We start from the raw sequence: 24475 nt of genomic DNA, 5'->3' as shown, positions 1-24475 counted from the left end.
GAATGGGTTTTTCTTTGTCCTCTCGCTCAAAGTCTCTTCATTATGTTTCTTCATTTAAAAAAATGTGAGCTTTTAACTTGATTATTTCTTTTATTCTTCCAGTCTTCAGTATTTTTTTAAATAGGATAGTAACTACTTAGTTTTATTCTTTCATATCTCTAGACACTAAAGAATCCTTTGTACATATTTGTACCCAATTAACAATCAACAAATGAAAAACAACAATAACAGATGAATGAGCAGTAATATCAGTGATTCTCTGGTTTTAACCAAATGTTTAGTGTTTTGCTGATGTTGTTGTTTGTTTGTTTTTTAAAAATAGTCTTAATTTTAAAAGCTTGGAGCATAACCTAAGACAAAGACAGTAAGAGAAGGCTAACTGGAAAAATCGTTTTCAGCAACAAAATGTTGTTTATATTTGACTGTCAATTTTGCAAGAGAGGTGAAAGGCAAGTTCATAAAACAAATTAAAGGAGACTCAGTAACTGGTGCCCAAATAAAAGAAAGTATGGCATGCTGCAGTGTTTCTCAAAATTTCTCAGCCAAAATCCATACTAATAAATAAATTACTTTAAATCACAACACACTACATACAAGTATACACACACAATTTTAAGCAGTATTTCTGCACACTGACACTTTATTTTCTGTTATGTGATGCTCTTCTATTTGCTGCTTTATTCCCCTGCCATTTACCTTTCTTGTTTTTACATTCTGAACCAAAATAACAGCTCACATTGTGTTTGCACTTTAAAGATGAAAAGTGGGTTTTTCTTCACCCTCTACCTCAAACTTTCTTCAGTATTTTTCATTATTTTAAAAGTGATCAAACTCAGGGCCTCATATTCATTTAAAAAAATAGTTATGAGTTGCAGTTTGAAAACCACTGGTTTAATGTTCAAATGCAGGTTCTACTCACAAACTGTGTGACCTTGTGCAACTTGATTAATCGCATGGTCTTAGGTTGGTTCCTTCTTTCCTTCCTTCCTTCTTCCCTCCCTTCCTCCCTCCCTTTCTTTCTTTTTATGGTTTAAAGAGTTAACATTGGTAAAATATTTAGTAAAGAGCCGGACATATAGTAAGCATTCAGCAAATATTAGTTAGTAATAACAAAGTAAAATGTTCCTGCCTCTTGAATTCCATACCCAAAATGATATGGTTTTCATTTCCACACAAATGATTATCAATATCATTTTTATCTAACAATCCATTAAAGTTGTGGAATAGATATTCAGTTTACAGTACAAATACATATATATTTAAAATAACTATGCAAATCAATTAGAAGAAAAATGATTGCCTCAGATTGACTTGGTTTTTGTCAATTAGAAAACTGGGTTATACAATCACTCTTGAAAGTAAAGAAAAAAGAAATGAATAAATAAGTCATAGTTGCAAAGAAAATCTTCCAAATCTACAAAGAAGTCCTGATATGGAACATTCAGCCATCGTAATTTGTTTTTATGGCATGACATTTCATAAATATATTCCTGCTCTAATTATAATTTTGAATAAAGAAAAGACAAAAAGAAAATGTTGAGTCTCATCTCTTCCAAGGAGGCTGTCAAAATATAAAATCTCTATGTATTTATAAAATATAGATTAATGTCACTCCAAATTCTATGCATGGTTAGATCTGTCTTCTCATCAGTCAGAATTTTAGACTAGTGATGAAACAACTGGGAAAATACATGGGAGGAAATCCTCTTCATAATGATGCCTATTTTTTTCCAGCCATGGAGGAAAAAATTAAGCCATTATGATAATAAGTACTTTCTAAATTTAAAAAATGATTTAATATTTTTATTTTTACCTTTTCAGAGTAAAGCAGATTTGATCTTTTCAACATACTGACAATACTAGTTTGCAATCATTATAAGGAGATATTATACATGGAATAAAATCTAACACTTCTAGGAACACATTTTTTTTCACATTGTTCCATTCATACTTTTTCTGTTTTTAAAGAATGATCAGAAAAGTTAATTCAGAGGACAGAGTGTTGGTTAAATTAATTCAGTTTCAGAAAGAAAATTCTCTGTGCAACAAGGAAAAGATTACCAAATAAAATTGTTGCTCTGTATCAAAGCTACTAAAACTCCTCTGAAAACCAGCTTTGGGGAAATTAAATGGACATAAATATGCATAAATAATTCAATACCTTTTAAAGCCAGTCAGGCTACATTATCTACTTAAGAAAGGGAGATAAGATCTGTTTATGTTCTAAATTAAGGTTTGCACACAATGTTTTCCAGGATTTCACAAGTTTATTTAAACAAATAGTAATGTTTGCCAAATGAATACTATGGGACAGATTTTAATACAATTCTATTACAATCGTTATTTGCACTTATATGGCTCATTTATATATGAGATGTATTTCTGAAAGTGTGCATGTGAATCATACTGCAAATATTTTGGCAGATCTTACTACTAAAAGGAATGAGATACTTTTATTGAGTAAACAACCACCACTACGTTATAGGTACAAAGTACAATTTTCAAATATCTGATGTGCTCTTCATTATTTCACTTAAAATAATGTAGTTAATTCCAAACTCACTTATTTCATCAATATTTAATGAAAGCAGTTAGTACTAGTGGAATCCCATTTTCATGAACCTGGATGACTTTTGCAGCATTTGAACTACTGCTGTTTTATAGGAAAGGAGATATTAGCTGTAAGATATGTGGCTGAGTGCTCGGGCTCCCCACTTCCCCCCAGGCCTGCACTGACACTACTTTTCACTATTCAAATCTGCACCAGTCAGTTCTTATTGAAAGTACTTTTTACAAATATTCCTTTCCAGTTAAAAGTACAAAATATTTTATAAAATCTCTCAAAATATAAAAATAAATGTCATTACAATTAGAGGTACTAGAAACACAAATAATATTTCTTCTGTGTTTGTTTAGTGGATATGGTTGTAGATGGATTGAAACTAATGAAAGTAACTCATTTTTCTGGTTTTGCTGTCTCCCACCTTCATTTTGTTTTTGTGTCTGTGTGTGGCACTGGGGATTTAACTCAAGGGCACTTACTTCCTGAGCCACTCTCAGCCCCTTTTGATATTTTATTTAGAGACAGGGTCTCACTGAGTTGCTTAGCATCTTACTGTTGCTGAGGCTGGCTTTGATCTCGCGATCCTCCTGCCTCAGCCTCCTGAGCTTCTCCCCCTTCATTTTTTACAAAATTATTTTTTATTTTTTTAGTACCTTTATTTTATTTATTTATGAGTGGTGCTGAGAATTGAACCCAGAGCCTCAAACATGCTAGGCAAGTGTTCTGCCACTGAGTTACAACCCTAGCCCCTCTGCCTTCACTTTAATTGTAACAAAATAAAAAAGCAAAATTATTGTTGATCCAGTGGGGCATAAACACAGGCTTATTTATCATATCCAGAAAAGAAGCATTAAATGAATTAGTTAATATTTTATCCATGCAACAAAATTATTTAAGTTCTTTAGAAAGAGCTATAAGATAAAATTCAATTTTAATAAAAACATCTTTTAGCTGACCAATAATCTATATTATGATTTTTCTGTTATTATTTCAATGAATATTCATAACAAAAAATCATACAACACTGTTTGGTAGACTTTCTTCTGGTCATATAAGATTTTTAGTGGCATAGAGAACATAAGACAAGGGTCAGAGAATGGAGGTAAATAGCAAGAAATAGGGGTGGGAGGAGGAGGTAAGTTTGGGGAGCTTTGTTCAGGTGCAATGACAGTAGCTGAGTGAAATACGGCCTCAGAAGAAATATTACGAGTCTTCCAGCTGTCATCATTGCTGCTATTCATCAAATGGAAACATGAATGCAGCCCACAAGCCACCATACTACCCACTGCATCTTAGAGACTTTCAGAAAAATCAGATGAAGCACAATAAAATAAATTAATTCTAAACCCTGTGCTTAAATAGAAGTCCAAAATGAAGGATTCAGTCATAAAACAGGTGGCAATTTTTCTGGAACTCTAGAAAGGGTATTTATTTAAATATAACTCATTTTGTGAAGTAAATTTTGCATTCTAAAAAAATATCATGAAAAGGATATTTGTACTTTTATGTGCATAAAATTCAAACAATGGAAGGAGAGTAGGTTATAACTGCCCAAGGATTAAGGAGTTGTCCAATTTTTACTATTGACCTACTGCATGGCTCATTACACAAGTCAAACTAATACAGTCCTCATTTATTAGCCTAGAGAGTTCTACAGGTTATAGTAAGAAACTACAGGGTCTGAGAACAAATAAAATATTTATACGTTATCAAGGTTTTGCATTTGTTTATTCATTCATTTTTTTAAAAGCAATAATTTCGCTTAACAGAGAAACAGAAGACGACATGTTTTTGTTGTTGCTTTTGTGATGCTGGGGATTAAATCCAGGGCAGTGTGTAGTACAAGGCAAGTGCTCTATCATTAAGTGGCATCTGCAGCCCAAGAAAATGTTTACATTATAACAAATTATGAAATGTATTACAACGGAAAAATACTGAGAGCACTATGGGAGTCCACATTTTTAGATAAAAGGAAGAGTAATAGCAAAAGTACAAGAGGTGAACATGAGGTATTATAGGAACAGGAGATCAGCAAAGATAGGGACAGACACAGAGATGTGGTTATAAAATGGCAATAGCCAGATCCTAAATTCTATGTTTGTTGTGAGGAAAAAAAATGTTTTAAAAATATTTTTAGTTGTAGATGGATACTATACCTTTGTTTATTTAGTTGTTTTATGTAGTGTTGGGGATCGAACCCAGTGCTTCATGCATGCTGGACAAGTGCTCTACCACTGAGCCACAACCCAGGCCTTATGAGAAAAATTTTAATCTTTGTGTTGACATCGTGTGTACTATTGTGTTTGGACTGTGCAGAAGATCATATTCTCTGGATACATAGAAGTTACTCCAAACACTTCCAAAGTTAATCATGGCAAGGAAACAAAGGGTATACTCCAGGAATGGGAAAATAAGGAGCATTCTTCCTCTCATGTCAGAAAAATGCAAGTCCTAGGATTCTACGTAAAGGAAACTGCATAGGTGAGTGAGCTGGTACCAGTGATATTGGGACCTGCAGAAACTAAGCAACAATCTTCTGAGTGAATATCACTGAGAATCTTGCACTTCTGCTATGATTGGTACCAGTAGAACTTTATTTAAATACTGTACTGTGGCCTAAGATGGATCTAAAAAAGTTTTAAAAAAGGAAGATATATATGTTCTTGAAGGAAGCCAGTACTAAGAGCAATAAATCTGGCATTCTGAGAACTTTTAACACATCTATTGAGTAGCATGTTAGTCAGAGGGAGAAAAAGAATGATGAACAAGAATTCTGTCTTGGGCTGGGGTTGTGGCTCAGCAGTAGAGCGCTTGCCTAGCACACGAGGGGCACTGGGTTCAATTCTCAGCACCACATATAAATAAATGAATAAATAAAATAAAGGCATTAAAAAAAAGAATTGTCTTAAAGGAGCTTGGTGAGGGAGATATGAAGAACCAAAACATGTGGTAGAAGAATATGTAAAACCCAAGATATGGTAGGTGATATGAAAGAAACAGAGTCAAACCTGGGGAAAAAAAAAGGAGTCAGTAATGCTCTCCCTAAGGAGGTGACCTAGAGGATGAAGGTATGTTACTTGCAAAGTCGAGATGAAGCATTAAGGCAGAGAAGAAAAGGTCTGAACTGGGAAAGATTTATTCTGCATTCAATATTAAGTCAAGGAAGTTAAGTTCAGGCATGGGAATTACAGGATTCAAAATTAGACTTAAAGAAGATCCATATTGTTGCAGTGAGGAACATATCACAGAAGGACAAGTGGTAATAGAGAAAAGTTAGTGACTTGGAGTAGCACAGAGTCACTTACAGTATTACCACCCATGATTTATTCCTCTGCTTTACCAAATGCTAATACTCTTGAATATACATGGGAAAATAAATATTTTAATTATCAATTTTATTATATATATTCAATATTCTACTTTTAAGCTTGAAAATTCATTTAAGACAAATGTATCAAAGGCATAAATATATTTAAAAGATTTTTAAAAGTCATGTGAAAATAATTAAAGAAAATCAAATTGTTGTTATATGGAAGACAATTATATTCCAGATGATTACTGAGAAATTACCTTGGACAAATCTCTGAAGTTGCTTGGCAAGGTAAGATCTAGTTCTTCTGATTCATAATTAGTGATGACCCAGGGAAATACAGGATACTGATTTAAGTCATTATAACCTCGTCCTAGTAGGGGAAAAGAAAGCCAATTTTAGTTGAAAATAAAAAACGAAATGATAAATATATATATGATAAACAAACTACATATATATATATATGTGTGTGTGCGTGTGTGTATGTGTGTGTGTGTGTATATATATATATATATATATATATATATATGATAAAAAATATTGATTGACTGTATGGTGGAGCTGGGGATAAAATCCAGTATCTTGTGCCTACATGGCAAAGATTACCACTGAACTACAATCTCAAATCTTAACAATTTTTGAGAGGCAGCCACTATTTAAGTACTAGTTATACATTATCTCATTTAAACTTCATATTTACCCTATGAAATGAGCATCATCTCTATTTTATTGATGAAAAATTTGAGGCACAAAAGGTTAGGTAACTTGATCTTAGTCACATGACTAGTAATGAGTATTTCATATCCAAATCCAGTTATTCTGGTCTTAAAGTTTATGTTCTTTTAAATTACATTTGACTGATTTTTATTACTTGAAATAAAGTAATGCCACAAATAAAATTCCCTTCTTGGGGGACCAGGGAGGTGCTAGGGATTGAAACCAGGGCCTTATGCATGCCAAGTATGTACTCTACCACTTAGCTGCAAGTCCCAACCCCAACACCTTCTTTATTGACATTTTTTTAAAAAGAAATTACAGTTTTTATAGAGGTTTTTCAAAACCAGAATTCTTGATCTCACACTAATTAACCAACTAACCAACCGAGTTTAACTGATTTTACCCCTGTAGATAATTTGCTAGTCATATGTGGAATAAGATAGTTGTACTAAATAACTGAAACTTACCTGGCAGTTTTGAATTTATGGTTCTTTAAAAACAATGCACAGCATTATTAATGTTGCTCCTACTTAACCTGCCACATGTTCCCCTATATTTTCTTTTAACACCAATGACATGCAATGACACACTGTGTTACTAAAAGTGCAAAGTCAAAGGATAAGGCAGCCCATCTATGCATGCACAGTCATTCTCTGGGTACCACCACTCCAGGGAGACTGCACAGTGAATAAGCTCATTCCTTCTGCATCCAATATGCACGCACCTGAATCCTAACTCAACTGTTTACCATCCTATAACCCCAGTTACATAAAAGTCAGTGTGAAAGAAGTTTAATGGCTAAAGTAGAAGGGAGACAAAAATATTAATATTGTTTGAATTCCATTTTCACTATACATTCTATAATAGTCATTCCTTTTTCTTTCTCAAACACAAATGACATATCAATACACAGATGACTATTAAAGTAGTTCTTGACATAGACTCTTGGTATTTAAAGCCTTTTTATGATCTGATAACTTCATTTTACTCTATTCATCTTGGGCTTGAGGATAATTAGAGTGATAGAGGTCTTCTTTGACCTGGAAACAGTTTTTAAAAACATGAAAACAAGGGCAATTTGTCACTACAAGTTAATCATATCACCACATGTTTCTGTCAATATGTTTAATTTATCCCAGAAAAAATCATTAAGCTTAGTAGCAAAAAGAAGTCTTTGTGATCCCTCTTTTTCCCCCTTTCTTCTCCATCTGATTTAGAGATTATTAAACACCAAAATCCTCATCTTGTCCATGCTGCTTAAATAATTTAAAATAATCCAAACCTTACTGTATCCTCAAAAAAGCATGCACCAGCTTAGTGTTCAGACTTTTAATTAAGTTAAATTTAGTGTATAGCTACAGAATGATTACTGTATCATAATATAAAAACTTGAATGCGGTACAGATTAATAGTGTAAAAGAAGTAAAAAAACACAAGACACTTAACTCTATACTTTAGTGTATATAAAAACATTCAAACAATTTATTGATTCTACTTTTTAAAAAGAATATACAGAGAATATATTTTAAAAACACAGTAAATGAAAGTTATTTGAGAAAAGGGACTATTTCATGAAATAAATGCTTTACAATCATTACAATGCATTCAATTAAGTTGGGTTAAGTGATTTACTTCATGCAAATATGCACATTAAACTTGTTATGTTTCTAGTCTCATTTTACTACTTAAAATCTCTTTAGGGCTAAATGTGAAAAACCCAAAACCAAGCTCATAGTCAATGGGGAAAAACTGAAAGATTTTCTTTAAAATCCGGAACAAAGTAAGGATATCCACTTTCACTATTACTATTTAATATAGTGCTAGAAATTCTAGCCAGAGCAATTAAGCAAGAGAAGGAAATAAAAGGGGGAAAACAGGAGTGGAAGAAGTCAAATTGTGATTGTATGCAGATGATATGGTCGTATAGTTAGAAGATCCAAAAATGCCACCAAAAGACTGCTAGAGCTAATAAACAAATTTAGTAAAGTTATAGGTTATGAAATAGATATAAAAAATATATAGTTTTCCTATACATCAACAATGAATCTGCAAGAAAGAAATCAGAAAAACAATTCCATTCACAATATCCTCAAAATATAAAATAAAATGCCTAGGAATAAATCTTACCAAGGAGTGAAAGACCTCTACAATGAAAACTATAGAACATGGAAGAAAGAAACTGAAGCAGACCTCAGAAGATGGAAAGGCATTCCATGTTCATGGAGAGGCAGAATTGATGTTTTGACCATACTATCAAAAGCAATATAAAGATTCAATGCAATCCCCATCAAAATTCCAATGACAGGGCTGGGGATGTGGCTCAAGCGGCAGCGCGCTCGCCTGGCATGCATGCGGCCCGGGTTCGATCCTCAGCACCACATACCAACAAAGATGTTGTGTCCGCCGAAAACTAAAAAATAAATATTAAAAAATTCTCTCTCTCACTCTCTCTCCTCTCTCACTCTCTCTTTAAAAAAAAAAAATTCCAATGACAATCTTCACAAAACTAGAAAAACAGTCCTAAAATTCATTCAGAAGAATAAGAGACCCAGAATAACCAAAGCAATTCTAGGCCAAAAAAGCAATGCTGGAGGCATCACAATGCCTGACTTCAAATTATACTACAGAGCTATAGTAACAAAAACGACACAGTATTGGCATAAAAACAGACACATAGACCAATGGTACAGAATAGAAGACACAGAGACAAACTCACAAAGATACAGTCATCTGACCCTTGACAAAGGTGCCCAAAATATATAGTGAAGAAAAGGGAGTCTTTTAAACAAGTACTAGGAAAACTGGAGAAGGGAAAACTGGTTATCAATATACAAAAGAATGAAACTACACCCTTATCTCTCACTCTACACAAAAACCAATTCAAAATGGATCAAAGATGTAGAAATTAGACTAGAAACTATGCAACTCCTAGAAGAAAATGTAGGGTGAAAACTCCAACAGACAGGCAAGGCAACAACTTTCTCAATAAAACCCCTAAAGTTCAGGAAATAATGCCAAGAATTAATAAATGGGATAGCATCAAATCAAAAAAGCTTCTGTGCAGCACAGAAACAACTTGGAATGTGAAGAGAGAACCTAAATAATGAGAAAAAAAAGTTTCCTAGCTACTCTTCTGATAGAGCATTAATATACAGAATATATAAAGAACTCAAAAATCTTAACACCAAGAAACAAATAACTCAGCTAATAAAAGGGCAAATGAATTAAACAGATACTTCTCAAAAAAAAAAATACAGATGGTCAACAAACAAATGAAAAAATGTTCAACATCCCTAGCAATTAGGGAAATACAATTCAAAACTACACTGAGATTTCATGTCACACCAATCAAAACAGTAGTCATTAAGAATACAAATAACCAGACACCCTGCCTCTAATAGAAGAAAAAGTAGGCCCTAATATCTAGCATGTGGGATTAGGCCCCAACTTCCTTAATAAGACTCCTTTGGCACAAGAATTAAAATCAAGAATCAATAAATGGGATGAATTCAAACTAAAAAGTTTCTTCTCAGCAAAAGAAACCATCTGTGACGTGAATAAAGACCCTACATCTTGGGAGCAAATCTTTACCCCTCATACCAAGGCAATTCAGATAGAGCAATAATCTCTAGGGTAAAGAACTCAAAAAGCTAAGCACCGAAAAATAAATAAATAAATAACTCAATCAATAAATGGGCCAAGGAACTTCTCAGAAGAGGACATACAATCAATCAGCAAATATACGAAAAAATGTTCAATATTGCTAGCAATTAGGGAAATGCAAATCAAAAGTACTCTAATATTTCATCTCACTCCAGTCTATTCATATCTATTATGAAGACAAACAACAATAAGTATTTGTATGGATTTGGGGAAAAAGGCACACCCATACTCTGCTGGTGGGACTGCAAATTGGTGCAGCCAACGAAAGTAGTATGGAGATTTCTTGGAAAATTTGGAATGGAACCACCATTTGACCCAACTATCCGTCTCCTTGGACTATACCCAAAGGACTTAAAAACAGCATACTACAGGGACACAGCCACATCAATGTTTATAGCAGCACAGTTCAGAATAGCTAAACTGTGGAACCAACCTAGATGCCCTTCAATAGATGAAAGGATAAAATAAATGTGGCATATATACACAATGGAATATTACTCAGCAATAAAAGAGAATAAAATCATAGCATTTGCAGGTAAATGGATGGAGTTAGAGTAGATAATGTTAAGTGAAGTTAGCCAATCCCAAAAAAACAAATGCCAAATGTTTTTTCTGATATAAGGAGACTGATTCATAGATTCATATTGGGGTAGGGAGGGGGAACATGGGAGAAATAGACAAACTCTAGATAGGGCAGAGGGGTGAGGGGGAAAGGAGGAGGCATGGGGTTAGAAATGATGATGGAATGTGATGGACATTATTATCCAAAGTACATGTATGAAGACACAAATTGGTGTGAATATACTATGTATACAACCAGAGATATGAAAAATTGTGCTCTATATGTGTAATAAGAATTGTAATGCATTCTGCTATCATATGTAAATAAAAAAAACTAATTAAAAAAAGAATACAAATAATAGGTCTGGGCATGTAGCTCAGTGATAGAGTATTTGCCTAGCATGCACATGGCCCTGGGTTCCATTACCAGTACCACCAAAAAAAAAAAAAACCCCGAAAAATAATAATACAAATAATTAAAAATTCTGGAGAGAATGAGGAGAAGAAGAAACACTTTTACATTGTTGATGGGATTATAAATTAGTACAACCACTATGGAAATCAGTGTGGAGATTCATCAAAAAACTAGGCAAGGAGCCACCATGTAATACCACTCCTTGGTATTCACCCTAAAGAATTAAAGTCATCATACTATAGCAATACATGCATACACATGTTTATAGTAGCACAATTCACAAGAGTCAAACTATGGAACTAGCCCAGGTGTCGATCAATGGATGACAATGGATGGTTCAAGAAAATGTGATATATATATACACAATTAAATTTTATTCAATCATAAAGAAAAATGAAAGTATATAATTTGCAGGGAGATAGATGGAAATCGAGGCCATGGTGTTAAGCTAAATAAGCCAAACTCAGAAGATCAAGGGTCATATGTTTTCTCATATGTAGAAGCTAGAGAGAAAAAAGGATAAGAAAGGTAGGGGACAGGGATCTCATGAAAATCAAAGGGATATCAGTAGAGAAAAGGGTCCAAAGAGTAGGAGGTTTGGGGTGGGGGGAGTGATATTGGCCAAATTATATTGTTATTTGTGTGCATGTACAAATATGTAACAACAAATTCCATTATTATGTTCAACTGTAATGTACCAAAAAAAATATGGGGAAAAGTCCGTTTAATAACTAGTTATATAATCCCAACCAACATCAACATAACTGTTCAGACTTTCTTCACTGCTTAACCCCAATAAGATGAGTCTTTTTTGAAAAATTAAGACTTGTCAATGTGAGCCCCTCAACTTCTGATTCTTCACAATACTCCCTTTTCTTGTCCCCACTTCTGTAGCAGGATCTTTCTTCTTTGCTAAGAGTTTCCTTTACCTGAGCTCTTGAACCTGTGTCCCTCAGAACCTGAACTATTATCCTTTCTCCCTCTCCATCTTTGTTGGTTTCTCTTCTCTGCCTTAACCTATCTTTTCTGTCCTATCACATTTAAGAATACTCTAATCTACACCCAAGTTCCCATTTAACCCCCAACCATACAGTTCCTCACCAACAATTTGCTTTGCTTGCTTTAATAATGAATCCCCATGAAGTAATCAGTAATTCCCCAAATGCCAAACACAAAAGTCTATTCTATATTCATTCTTAATTTCCCCCTACCTTCCCATAACACCTGACATAGGTGACAAATGCCTTCTTCACTCTTGCTTGCCTCTCAAAACATTTGATTTACCTCAGTTCTCTTCCTACTATATACAGTTTTCAGGACCGTTCATTATTTTCTCTCCTTATTTTTTTCCCTCAGACACAGTATTTCCCTGAACTTACCTGAATATCTTCTGTATTATCTACCTAGATGATCTTATCTATGGAGATGAAATCCAGTGTCCTATCTCTTCTTGGGCCTACATGATCCCAAACTCTCTTTTTGATACTTAACTTGGCTGTCTTGCCAGAGCAGCACAACCATTGTCCTTCTATGAATTTCTGCTAATGGCACTACCATTTTCCCAACAGTTGAGACCCAGAGCCAGGAAGTCGTTCCTGACACTTTCTTCCCATTTACCCCTACACTCAGTCAGCTGCATATTGAATGCTTGGTGCCTTGCAAACTCTTATGATATTGATCTTTCCTTTCAATGTCCACTGATACCTCTCTAACACCAGCTCTTATACCTTTATATGTAATTGCTCTCCAACTTGAATGTCTGCCTAGTCCCTTTTAACTCCAATTTATCTTACATACACCTTCCAAGTAATTTTTTTGTACAGTTATAATATTGCTTATGTACTTTAAAACTTTCAAAAATTTCCCAATGAACTGACTACTATTTCCTCAACCTGCTAACATTCTTTCTTCTCGACATTATAGGAATATACAGATTGCACACACATCAGCAGATAAACAAACTATGCTATTGTTCTCCAGATATACTTGATATTTTCCCATCATCCTATTCTATTTTATGCTTTCAGACTTCCAAGAAATGACTTATAACTTGCAATTCCCTCCTCTGCTAACAAAAATAATATCCATTCTTGCACAACCACTGAAAGTTTTCCTTATTTCTTCCTTTTTTTTTTAAAATTTTTTATTGATTATTTAAAGCATTACATAGCTCATGATATATCATCTTTCATACATTAGACTCAAATTGTGTTTTGAACTCCCATTTTCACCCCAAATATAGATTGCAGAATCACATCTGTTACATATTCACATTTTTACATAATGCCATATTAGTGACTGTTGTATTCTGCTACCTTTCCTATCCCCTACTATCCCCCCTCCCCTCCCCTCCCCTCCCATCTTCCCTCTCTATCTCCCCTGCTGTTGTTCAATTCTCTCCCTTTTTTTTCCCTCCCCCTTGCCCCTCATAGCCTCTTATAATTTTATGTATCCTTGAAGGTCTCCTACCATTTCCATATGCTTTCCCTTCTCTCTCCGTTTCTCTCCCCCCATTCGTCTTTGTTTACTGTAGTCTTTTCCACATGCTCTTCCTTCCTGTTCTGTTCTTAGTTGTTCTCTTTATATCAAAGCAGACATTTGGCATTTGTTTTTTAGAGCTTGGCTAGCTTCACTTAGCATAATCTGCTCTAATGCCATCCATTTCCCTGCAAATTCTATGATTTTGTCATTTCTTAGTGCTGCATAATACTCCATTGTGTATAGATGCCACATTTTTTTTATCCATTCATCTATTGAAGGGCATCTAGGTTGGTTCCACAGTCTAGCTATTGTGAATTGTGCCGCTATAATCATTGATGCAGCCGTATCCCTATAGTGCGCTCTTTTAAGGTCCTCAGGGAATAGTCCGAGAAGTGCAATAGCTGGGTCAAATGGTGGTTCCATTCCCAGCTTTCCCAGGAATCTCCATACTGCTTTCCAAATTGGCCTCACCATTTTGCAGCCCCACCAGCAGTGTACAAGTGTACCTTTTTCCCCACATCCCCGCCAACACTTGTTGTTGTTTGACTTCATAATGGCTGCCAATCTTACTGGAGTGAGATGGTATCTTAGGGTGGTTTTGATTTGCATTTCTCTGATTGCTAGAGATGGTGAGCATTTTTTCATGAACTTGTTGATTGATTGTATGTCCTCCTCTGAGAAGTGTCTGTTGAGGTCCTTGGCCCATTTGTTAATTGGGTTATTTGTTATCTTATTGTTTAATTTTTTGAGTTCTTTGCACATTCTGGATATTAGGGCTCTATCGGAGGTGTGGGGGGTAAAGATTTGTTCCCAGGATGTAGGCTCTCTATTTACCTCTTTTATTGTTTCTCTTGCTGAGAAAAAACTTTTTAGTTTAAGTAAGTCCCATTTGTTTATTCTGGTTGTTAACTCTTGGGCTATGGGTGTCCTATTAAGGAATTTGGAGCCCGACCCCACAATTTGTAGATCGTAGCCAACTTTTTCTTCTATCAGACGCAGTGTCTCTGATTTGATATCTAGCTCCCTGATCCATTTTGAGTTAATTTTTGTGGATGGCGAGAGAAAGGGATTCAATTTCATTTTGTTGCATATGGATTTCCAATTTTCCCAGCACCATTTGTTGAAGATGCTATCCTTCCTCCATTGCATGCTTTTAGCCCCTTTATCAAATATAAGATAGTTGTAACTTTGTGGATTAGTCTCTGTGTCTTCTATTCTGTACCATTGGTCCACCCACCTGTTTTGGTACCAGTACCATGCTGTTTTTGTTACTATTGCTTTGTAGTACAGTTTGACCTCTGGTATCGCTATACCTCCAGATTCACACTTCCTGCTTAGAATTGCTTTTGCTATTCTGGGTCTTTTGTTTTTCCATATGAATTTCATGATTGCTTTGTCTATTTCTACAAGAAATGCCGTTGGTATTTTGATTGGCATCGCATTAAACCTATAGAGAACTTTGGGTAATATCGCCATTTTGATGATGTTAGTTCTGCCTATCCATGAACAGGGTACATTTTTCCATCTTCTGAGATCTTCTTCTATCTCTCTCTTTAGGGTTCTGTAGTTTTCATTGTATAAATCTTTCACCTCTTTTGTTAGGTTGATACCCAAGTATCTTATTTTCTTTGAGGATATTGTGAATGGAGTGGTTTTCCTTATTTCCATTTCAGAAGTTTTGTTGCTGATATATAGGAATGCCTTTGATTTATGCGTGTTGATTTTATAACCTGCCACTTTGCTGAATTCATTTATTAACTCTAGCAGCTTCTTTGTAGACTCTTTTGGGTCTGTTAAGTATATTATCATGTCATCCGCAAATAGCGATAGTTTAATTTCTTCTTTTCCTATTTTTATGCCTTTAATTTCTTTTGTCTGTCTAATTGCTCTGGCTAGTACTTCGAGAACTAAATTGAATAGAAGTGGTGATAGAGGGCATCCCTGTCTTGTTCCAGATTTTAGAGGGAATGCCTTCAATTTTTCTCCATTCAGAATGATGCTAGCCTGAGGCTTAGCATAGATAGCTTTTACATTGTTGAGGTAAGTTCCTGTTATCCCTAGTTTTTCTAGTGTTTTGAACATAAAGGGATGCTGTACTTTGTCAAATGCTTTTTCTGCATCCATCGAGATGATCATGTGGTTCTTGTCTTTAAGTCTATTGATGTGGTGGATAGCATTTATTGATTTCCGTATATTGAACCATCCTTGCATCCCAGGAATGAATCCTACTGGATCATGGTGCACAAGTTTTCTGATATGTTTTTGTATTCGATTCGCCAGAATTTTATTGAGAATTTTTGCATCCAAGTTCATTAGAGATATTGGTCTGTAGTTTTCTTTCTTTGAAGTATCTTTGTCTGGTTTTGGGATCAAAGTGATGTTGGCCTCATAGAATGAATTTGGAAGAGCTCCTTCTTTTTCTATTTCTTGAAATAGCTTGAAAAGTATTGGTATTAATTCTTCTTTGAAGGTTTTGTAGAACTCCGCTGTATACCCATCTGGTCCAGGGCTTTTCTTAGTTGGTAGTCTTTTGATGGCTTCTTCTATTTCTTCTTTTGTTATTGGTCTGTTTAAATTGTGTGTGTCTTCCTGTCTCAATCTGGGCAATTCATATGCCTTAAGAAATTTATCGATATCTTCGTTATCTTCTATTTTATTGGAATATAGGGTTTCAAAATACTTTCTAATTATCTTCTGTATTTCTGTAGTGTCTGTTGTGATATTGCCTTTTTCATCCCGTATGTTAGTAATTTGAGTTCTCTCTCTTCTTCTTTTCGTTAGCGTGGCTAAGGGCTTGTCTATCTTATTTATTTTTTCAAAGAACCAACTTTTAGTTTTATCTATTTTTTCAATGGTTTCTTTTGTTTCAATTTCATTGATTTCTGCTCTAATTTTAATTATTTCTTGTCTTCTACTACATTTGCTGTTGTTTTGCTCTTCCTTTTCTAGATTTTTGAGGTGTTGTGTGAGTTCATTTATTTGTTGTTTTTTTCTTTTTTTGAGGTAAGAACTCCAAGAAATGAATTTCCCTCTTAAAACTGCTTTCATTGTGTCCCATAAATTCCGGTATGTTGTGTCTGTGTTATCATTTGACTCTAAGAATTTTTTCATCTCCTCCTTTATGTCTTCTATAACCCATTGATCATTCAATAACATATTGTTCATTTTCCATGTGATGTAGGATTTTTCCTTCCTTCTTTTATCATTGATTTCCAATTTCATTCCATTATGGTCAGATATGGTGCATGGTATTATCTCCACGCCTTTATATTTACTAAGAGTTGTCTTATGGCATAATATATGGTCTATCTTTGAGTAGGATCCATGTGCTGCTGAGAAGAACGTGTATCCACTTGATGATGGTTCCTTATTTCTTCCTTATTCCCCAAACTGAGTGAATATAATTTCCGTCTCTCTGCGATATTTTAAGCTCTACAGCCTTTTTGTTTATTTTATTAAATCTATACCCCCTTTATCTAGATTCAAGTAATAAAAGTTGAGCATTCCTAATCTGAAAATCCAAATTCTGAAACTTTTTGAGGACACAGTTTCAGATTACAGAACATTTTGGATTTTGCATTTTTGGAATTAGGGATGCTTAACTAGTAAAGTCTATGCAAATATTCCCAAATTCAAACCAACATCCAAATCTGAAATACTTCTGGTCCTAAGCATTTTGGATAAGGGACACTCACTCTATACTCACATTTGTGCTTCAAATCATTTCTCTGAGACTAAATGACATGTCATGTTCTCCCTGTATGTCCTTTGGGCCTCAAATACAAACCAAGTAAGTCTGCTGAAATGAATCTTGAATGTCTCACAAATACAATCCATTTTCTTTATTCTAGTTGTCACAAATGAAAATTAATGACACATTTCTATTCCTTATTCAATTTTAAGGAAATAGTGTTGGTGGGTAATTTTCTATGGTATTTTATGATTAGATAGGGTCATTTGGTCTTCAGATTTTCATATGTGGGTCACAATATGAATATTCCTTTGGTTAATATTTTACTCAGTTTTATTTTTTCTATATTGCAATTCATTGTTTCATCATATAACACATTTCTACCTAAGTTATTAACCCATTTTATCCCATTGTTTCAGATACAGGATACCTACAAATACTTAAATATAGAATATAATATAAAATATAATTATATAGCAGATTGTAGAATAACATTTTAATATAATTATATTAGTTAATATTAATTAATAAAATAAAAATATAATGCAAACTCTATTAGAATTTCTAATCTATTTTAATATGTCTATGTCAATTTTGTTGAAATATTTTCAGAACTGACAACTTGGAACTTAATGGGTTAACAGATTCTTAAAATTTTTATATTGTTCTTCAATTCTACCATTGCACAATGAGCCCATTCTTTCTATATTAAAGAGTCATAAATTCTTCTTTTCTCCTTTTTGGCAAAAACCTTTTATATTCACTTTTAATTTCTCCCAAGTAGCCAACTGTTCATATACAAAATTGGAAACTGTTAGCAACATATTTACGAGGTGTTCTAACAGTAATAATAGTAGCAAAAATAAACTCCCAAAATAATCTAACCATTTCATAATAAATAACTCATTATTTGAAGTCACTCAGTGTGTGTACTTAGATTACCTGCTATTGTGTTGAGAAACATCAAGTACTCAAAATTTGAAATCTCTCGGTGTTGCCATCGCTGGGTCATATTAGAAGCTTTAAAAAGCTGACGTGGACTTGCTAATGAAATACGCCTGCAAAAAAAAGAATTCAGTGTAAAAACCTAAACTTAAGATTAATTATATTACAATACTAAATCATGAATTATCTGTGCTTATTCATACCCAATGAAATATATAATACTAAAAAGTTCCAATCATGTTAAACTAATAAATAGTAGAGATATTTCTATCTACTATTAATGGTTAATACTGATATGGAGTAGGCACAGGTCTATTATACATGTTCTAGTCATTCAGGTAAGCTGTCACTGCAATGCCATTATAATATCCAGGTTCCATGAAGGTTGATTTATTTAATAAGAGAATGGCTAATAATTAACTAGTTAACTCATATAAAGAGAAGGAATCATAGTAACTACAAAATGCATACAAAATTATATTCACAAGTCCATCAATTTTAATAGTCACTTCTTAAAGATAACACATTTGTATATTACAAATTTCAATATTATACTTGCATAACATTTGTAACAAGAAGAAATAGAGTATTCTAACTATTCATTCTTCTATTTATACGAAGGGACAGAGGCAGGAGAAACTACTGAGATTTTCTTATATAGCTTATTAGAAAGCCAAGTTAATAAAAAGTAAATCCTAATGGATATAACTGATCAATACTGAGAATAATGGGAAACAGGTGGCAGGATTTTTATAACATCCAGAGTTTCAGACCTATGTATATTGTCATTAGTCTTCCTTCACAAAGGACAAATAACTATTTCCTTAAAAGACTTATTGAGATTAATTTACATACCTTACAAGTCAATATTTAAAAAGAAAATTTCTAGAGTTGTACAGTTATTACAACAATATACTTTATTTTTATGTGGTGCTGAGGATCAAACTCAGTGCCTCACGCATGCTAGGCAAGTGCTCTACCACTGAACCACAACCCTGGCCCTGTAAATGATGTTACTATGAAGATATGAATATATGTTTTCATTTCTTTGGGGTAGATTCTTAGGAGTGGAACTTTTTATACGCCAAGTTTATCTTCAACTTCGTTTTTGTAACTGCCAAATTGTTTTCCAAAGTGGTTGGACATTCCAGTGTATGAACCAATTTCCACATCCTTGCAATGCTTGTTTTGTATTGTGCTTTTATTATTGCACTGAAGTGAGTATGAAATGGCATCTTGTTGTAGTTTATTTTTATTATTATTTAAAATTTTTGCAGAATGTAAAAGTTATACATAATAGGGTTCATTATCTTATGGTAGTTTAAATGTCCATCATTGTGCATCTTCTCATGTGGTTTCAGTAAATTCTACAATCTTCAATGAAACGACTTTTCAAATATTTTCCTCCATTAATTGGGTTGCCTGTGTTTTACTATTAAGATGTAAGAGTTCTTTATACATTCTGGATATAAAACGGTGATGGTTAATTTTATGCGTCAACCTGACCAGGTTAAGGTATATCAAAGAGAGCTGGGGAAAAATAATTTCTAAATATGTCTATGAGAACACTGCCAGAGAGATTAGCATTTGAATGGACTGGCAGAGTAAAGCAGATAGTCCCCAAAGTAAGTAGACATCAGATAATCTAGGACTGAACAACAAAAAAAGGAGGAAGGGTAAATTCTCTTCTGTTCTTGACCTGGAACACAGGTTCTTTTTCTCCAGCCTTTGGACAGAGGTGCTCCTGGTTCTCTGTCCTCAATCCTGCACCAGCCCAATTCCCGGGCTTTCTGGCCTGTGAATTTACCATCAGCTGCCCTGATTTTCCAAGTACCTGAATTATACCAGGGGCTTTCCTGAGTCTCCAGCTTGAAGATGGTGTATCACAGGACTCGTTGATCTCCATAATAACATAAGCTAATTCCCATAAGTCTACTTTTACATATCTATATATATATCATATTGGCAATACATGTACATACATAAGACAAAGTGGTTTGTCAGATATATGACATAAAAATATTTTCATTTACTTTGTGATATATTTTGGATTTTGATTAAGTTCATCTCTTCATCTATTTTTTTTTATGGATCATGCTATTGGTGTGGCATGTTTGCCTGTTTCAACACCAAAAATTTTGCTCCCATGTTTTCTTGCACACATTTTACAGTTTCAGCTCTTACGTATATAGCCTATAACATAGTTTGAGTTAACATTTATGAGTAGTATGTGGTAAGCATCCAAGTTATTTTTTGTTTTGTTTTGCAATACTAGAAATTAAACCCAGGGCCACACACATGCTAGGCAAGAATTCCACCACTGAGCTAAACCCCCAGTCTACTGCACTTTTTATTCTGAGACAGGATCTTACTAAGGTACGCAGGCTGGCCAGGTCCCTGCACTTCTCCTGCTTCAGCCTCCCATATAGTTGGAATTAAAGGCATGCACCATTTGCCCAGCAACACCTAAGTTGTTTGTGTGTTGAACGTCTAGTTGCCTCAGCATTACTTTTTGAAAGACTATCTGTTCTTCACTGTATTGACACATTTGCTGAAAAACAACTGACCATATATATAAAGTTTGATTTCTTCATTTTCAACTCATTCTATTGATTTATATATCTATCCTTGTAAAAACACCATGTCCTAACTTCTGTGGCTTTAACTACATTTATCAAAATGTATGTATCAAAATACTGTCATGCACATCTAAAAAGAATTAAACAATAAGTCTTGAAATTAGGTAGTGTCCTCTAAACTTTCTTCTTCTTTATAAAAATTATTTTTGGCTATTCAGGACACATTGAATTTCAGCTTCTCAATTTCAATAAAATAGGGAGAATATGAGTATGTATGCTATGAAGCTTTTTGGTAGATGATTTTTATCAATTTTGGGGAATTTCCTTCTATTTTCTATTGAGTTAAAAGTTTTAATCATGGATGTTTGTTAGATTTTGTCAAGTGCTGTTTCTTTCGTCTGTTGAGATGACCATGTGATTTCTGTCCTTTATTCTATTAAGTTGGTGCACAACATATATTGATTCTCAAATTTAAACCAATGTGTCTTCCAGTGATAAAATCCAAATGGTCTTTTTATACTCCTCTTTATATGTTGCTGAATTTGGTTAAATTTTGTAAAGGATGTTTGTATCTATATTAGTGAGCAATATTGTATTATAGTTTTTTCCTGTTTTCTTGCTCTGCCTTTAGTATTGTTATTAGAGTGACACTGGCCTTACAGAATGAGTTAGGAGGCATGTTCTCCTGTAGCTTACTGAGTATATGAAGGATTATGAAGGTTTGTAAAGGATCTACTTTAAAAATATGATAGTAAAGTTATTTGGGCTTAGGCTTTTCTTTATCAAAATTTTTTTAGTTGTAGATGGATACAATATCTTTGTTTTATTTATTTATTTTTTTATGTGGTGCTGAGGACCAAACCTAGTGCCTCACGCAAGTGCTCAACCACTGAGCTAAAAACCCCAGCCCCTTTATGGGAAGATTTTTAAAGGCTTACCTATTCAGATTTCAATTTCTTCCTGAGTCAGTTTTGTCATTCTATTTTCTAGGTATATGCCCATATATCCCAGGTTGTCTAATTTAATGGCATGAAGTTATTCAGGGTGTTCCTTCCTAACCCTTCTAAATCCTATATCATCAGTAGTAATGTGTAAATTAACCTTTACATTTATGATCAGTTGATTTTTATTTCTGGTTTTGGTAATTTATGTCCCTTCTCTTTATGTTTCCATGGTTGCCTAAAGTCTGTCAATTTACCAATGTTTTTCAAGAATCTACTTTAGTGTCATCAGCCTTCTTTACTGTTTCTACTTGTTTCACTGATTTCTGCTATGATCTTTTCTTTCTTGCTGTGTATTGAGCTTGCTTCTATTTTCTAAAGATCAAAGCTTAGGAGGCTACTGATGTGAGTCATTTCTGTTTCTCAGAAACAATTGTCCAAAATACTACTTCAAGGGGTAGCTAGGCACAGGACTGGCCAAAGCATGCAGTACTGCATGGCAGAGTCGTGGCTGCAGTTGTGGGGCAAAAGAATAAGCCTCAGATCTAGGTGCTCTCTTGATTCTGGGATATACGGAGAGAGAAAGTGGCTCAGACCCTGGAAAGAAAAATCAAAGAAGATAAAAGCCTTCCCAGCACTCTGGCCATGCAGCCTCATATGCCTTCCTCTCCTGCACTTCTCTAAGCTTCTGGCTGTAAGAGAATATGATCTCCTGGTAGCTGGTACAACCCTTTACAAACATGTATTAAACTTCTTGGTTATTGCTCCTACAGTGGAAAGGGGAGGTAGAGCCTGAATTCAAGTGATAGAATTGAGCAAAAAAGATGACCACGAAGTAGGGAAACTAAAATGATGCTGTGAGTGGAGACAGAGCTGACTCAACGCATTTGTTGTTATGGCTTAAAACTAGTATTGACATGTACATGCACATACTGCAAGTGGTCGTGAAGTGTCAGAATCCTCCAGAAGAGCCAAAGGTAGGTAGAAAAGTCACAGTAGGACTAATTCTTTGCCATTAGTGTCAGAGGTGGGTAAGGATTTAGCACATTGTCTCTACTGTCACATGTCCTATTGGTCCACAAGTCAGAAGCTTTGTCTTCATGGCCCTGACTGCAGGGGTTATCACACCTAAACAAGAGGGGGCAGTTCATAAATTCCAACAAAATACAGGGACCTGCTTGCCAAGGACACCTTGTTGATACTGTGGGCCATATTCACAACATACAACCATCTGGCAGTCAAAACCTGCTGCTGCTAAATGCAAGGAACAGTTTTCCATCTGTGTCTTTTCTCATCAGACCTTTTCATTTTTAAATACTATCTATCATCCTTAGCATCACATTGTCCAGATCTCCTATGTGTTGAGCCATCTTATTCTTATTTGTTTGTTTTGAAGATGGAGGAGGGAGATGTTCTATTTCCTTTATTTGATCTTTGCAAAAGACCATCTTCTCTCATCTTGGCTTTATGTCAAGTTTTGAAACCAATGCAGAATTTCCTTAAGCTGCACCTCTCGTTACTCTTGCCATCCTACAATCTCTCCCCAGATGAACTCATTCCCTCTTATGGCTTTAAATTTCATCATATATGGTACTGTGTTCCAATAAATATACCTTTCTTGTGAGCTCCAGATATACTTTCTTATATCTTACACAATATTTCAAACTGGACATCTTTCCTGGGTCTCAGTTTTAAAACATCTAAAACTAAACCCAATTTTTGTCTATCTACATCCTCTCCACCAACCATGATATAAGGACAGAAAGGTATATACACAAACACTGCTTCTCCAGTGTTCCTAGTCTCAGTAAGTGCCACTAAGAAGCTCAAGCTGAGACTTGAGTAGATATATTGAACATCTCCCTCTCTTAATCACTCTTAAATCTATCTCCAAATCCCATAAATTGAATGCCCTAAATTACTAAATTCCACTGATACTTGCTTTCCAACATTTCTTAGAACACTGGAAGCTCTCTTTGTTCAGGGCCTTTGCACATACACCATACACTTTCAAAGGTTAGCTGGTTCTGTTTCTTCAAATCAAAATGTAAAAGTCACATAAGAAGATATTCTTGACCACCTATACAAGGCAACCCATCTCCAGTCCCCAAATCACAACTACAATGCCTTGATCATAAACTTCTTATCACTTGTCCCAACTATTTATTTTTGCCATGTTGAGGATTGAACAGAGTCTTGCACTTGCTAGGTAAGCACTCTACAACTGTATTGTACTCTAGCCCTGAAATTCTTCATTAAATTATAAAATTATCTAATTAAAATCATTACCAGCATTATAAAACAACAATTGCTTATAACACAGGGGCTCACTTTGTTTACATAAAAGTTGTGACCTGATGTAGTTTTGACATACATCCACAAGAGCTGGAGCATAACTCCCCTCTCCTAGATCCTGGCATGTATTTACTGACTCATCTGTGATGAATGCAATGTGGCATAATGATGGAGTGCTACTACCAATGGCAAGTCACAAAAAGACACTGGGGCTTCTTCCTCAATGTCTCCTGATCCACTTACTCTGTAGGAAGCCAGCTCGCTCTCCTGTCATGCAAATAGATACTCAGGAAGAAGATGGAGAGAAGGACTTA

The 24475-nt window shown here is 34.5% G+C and overlaps 1 protein-coding gene across 5 annotated transcripts in view; it reads right to left on the bottom strand.

Annotated features, from left to right (window-relative positions):
* The window catches only part of LRBA (LPS responsive beige-like anchor protein), a 755692-nt gene that overhangs the window by 178003 nt on the left and 553214 nt on the right, over positions 1-24475 (bottom strand). For all 5 annotated transcript variants that reach the window (XM_081304745.1, XM_081304743.1, XM_081304747.1 and 2 more), the window contains exons 43-44: positions 18344-18459; positions 6134-6246 (exon numbers count right to left, since the gene is read on the bottom strand). In XM_081304745.1, coding sequence (XP_081160871.1) covers positions 6134-6246; positions 18344-18459 — 229 coding nt within the window. The remainder of the gene's footprint in view (positions 1-6133; positions 6247-18343; positions 18460-24475) is intronic.

Source organism: Spermophilus citellus (genome assembly GCF_964194105.1).
Source record: "Spermophilus citellus genome assembly, chromosome: 8".
NCBI lineage: Eukaryota > Metazoa > Chordata > Mammalia > Rodentia > Sciuridae > Spermophilus > Spermophilus citellus.
The sequence above is the reverse complement of the archived record's forward strand: the minus strand, read 5'-3'. Positions and strand labels throughout refer to the sequence as shown.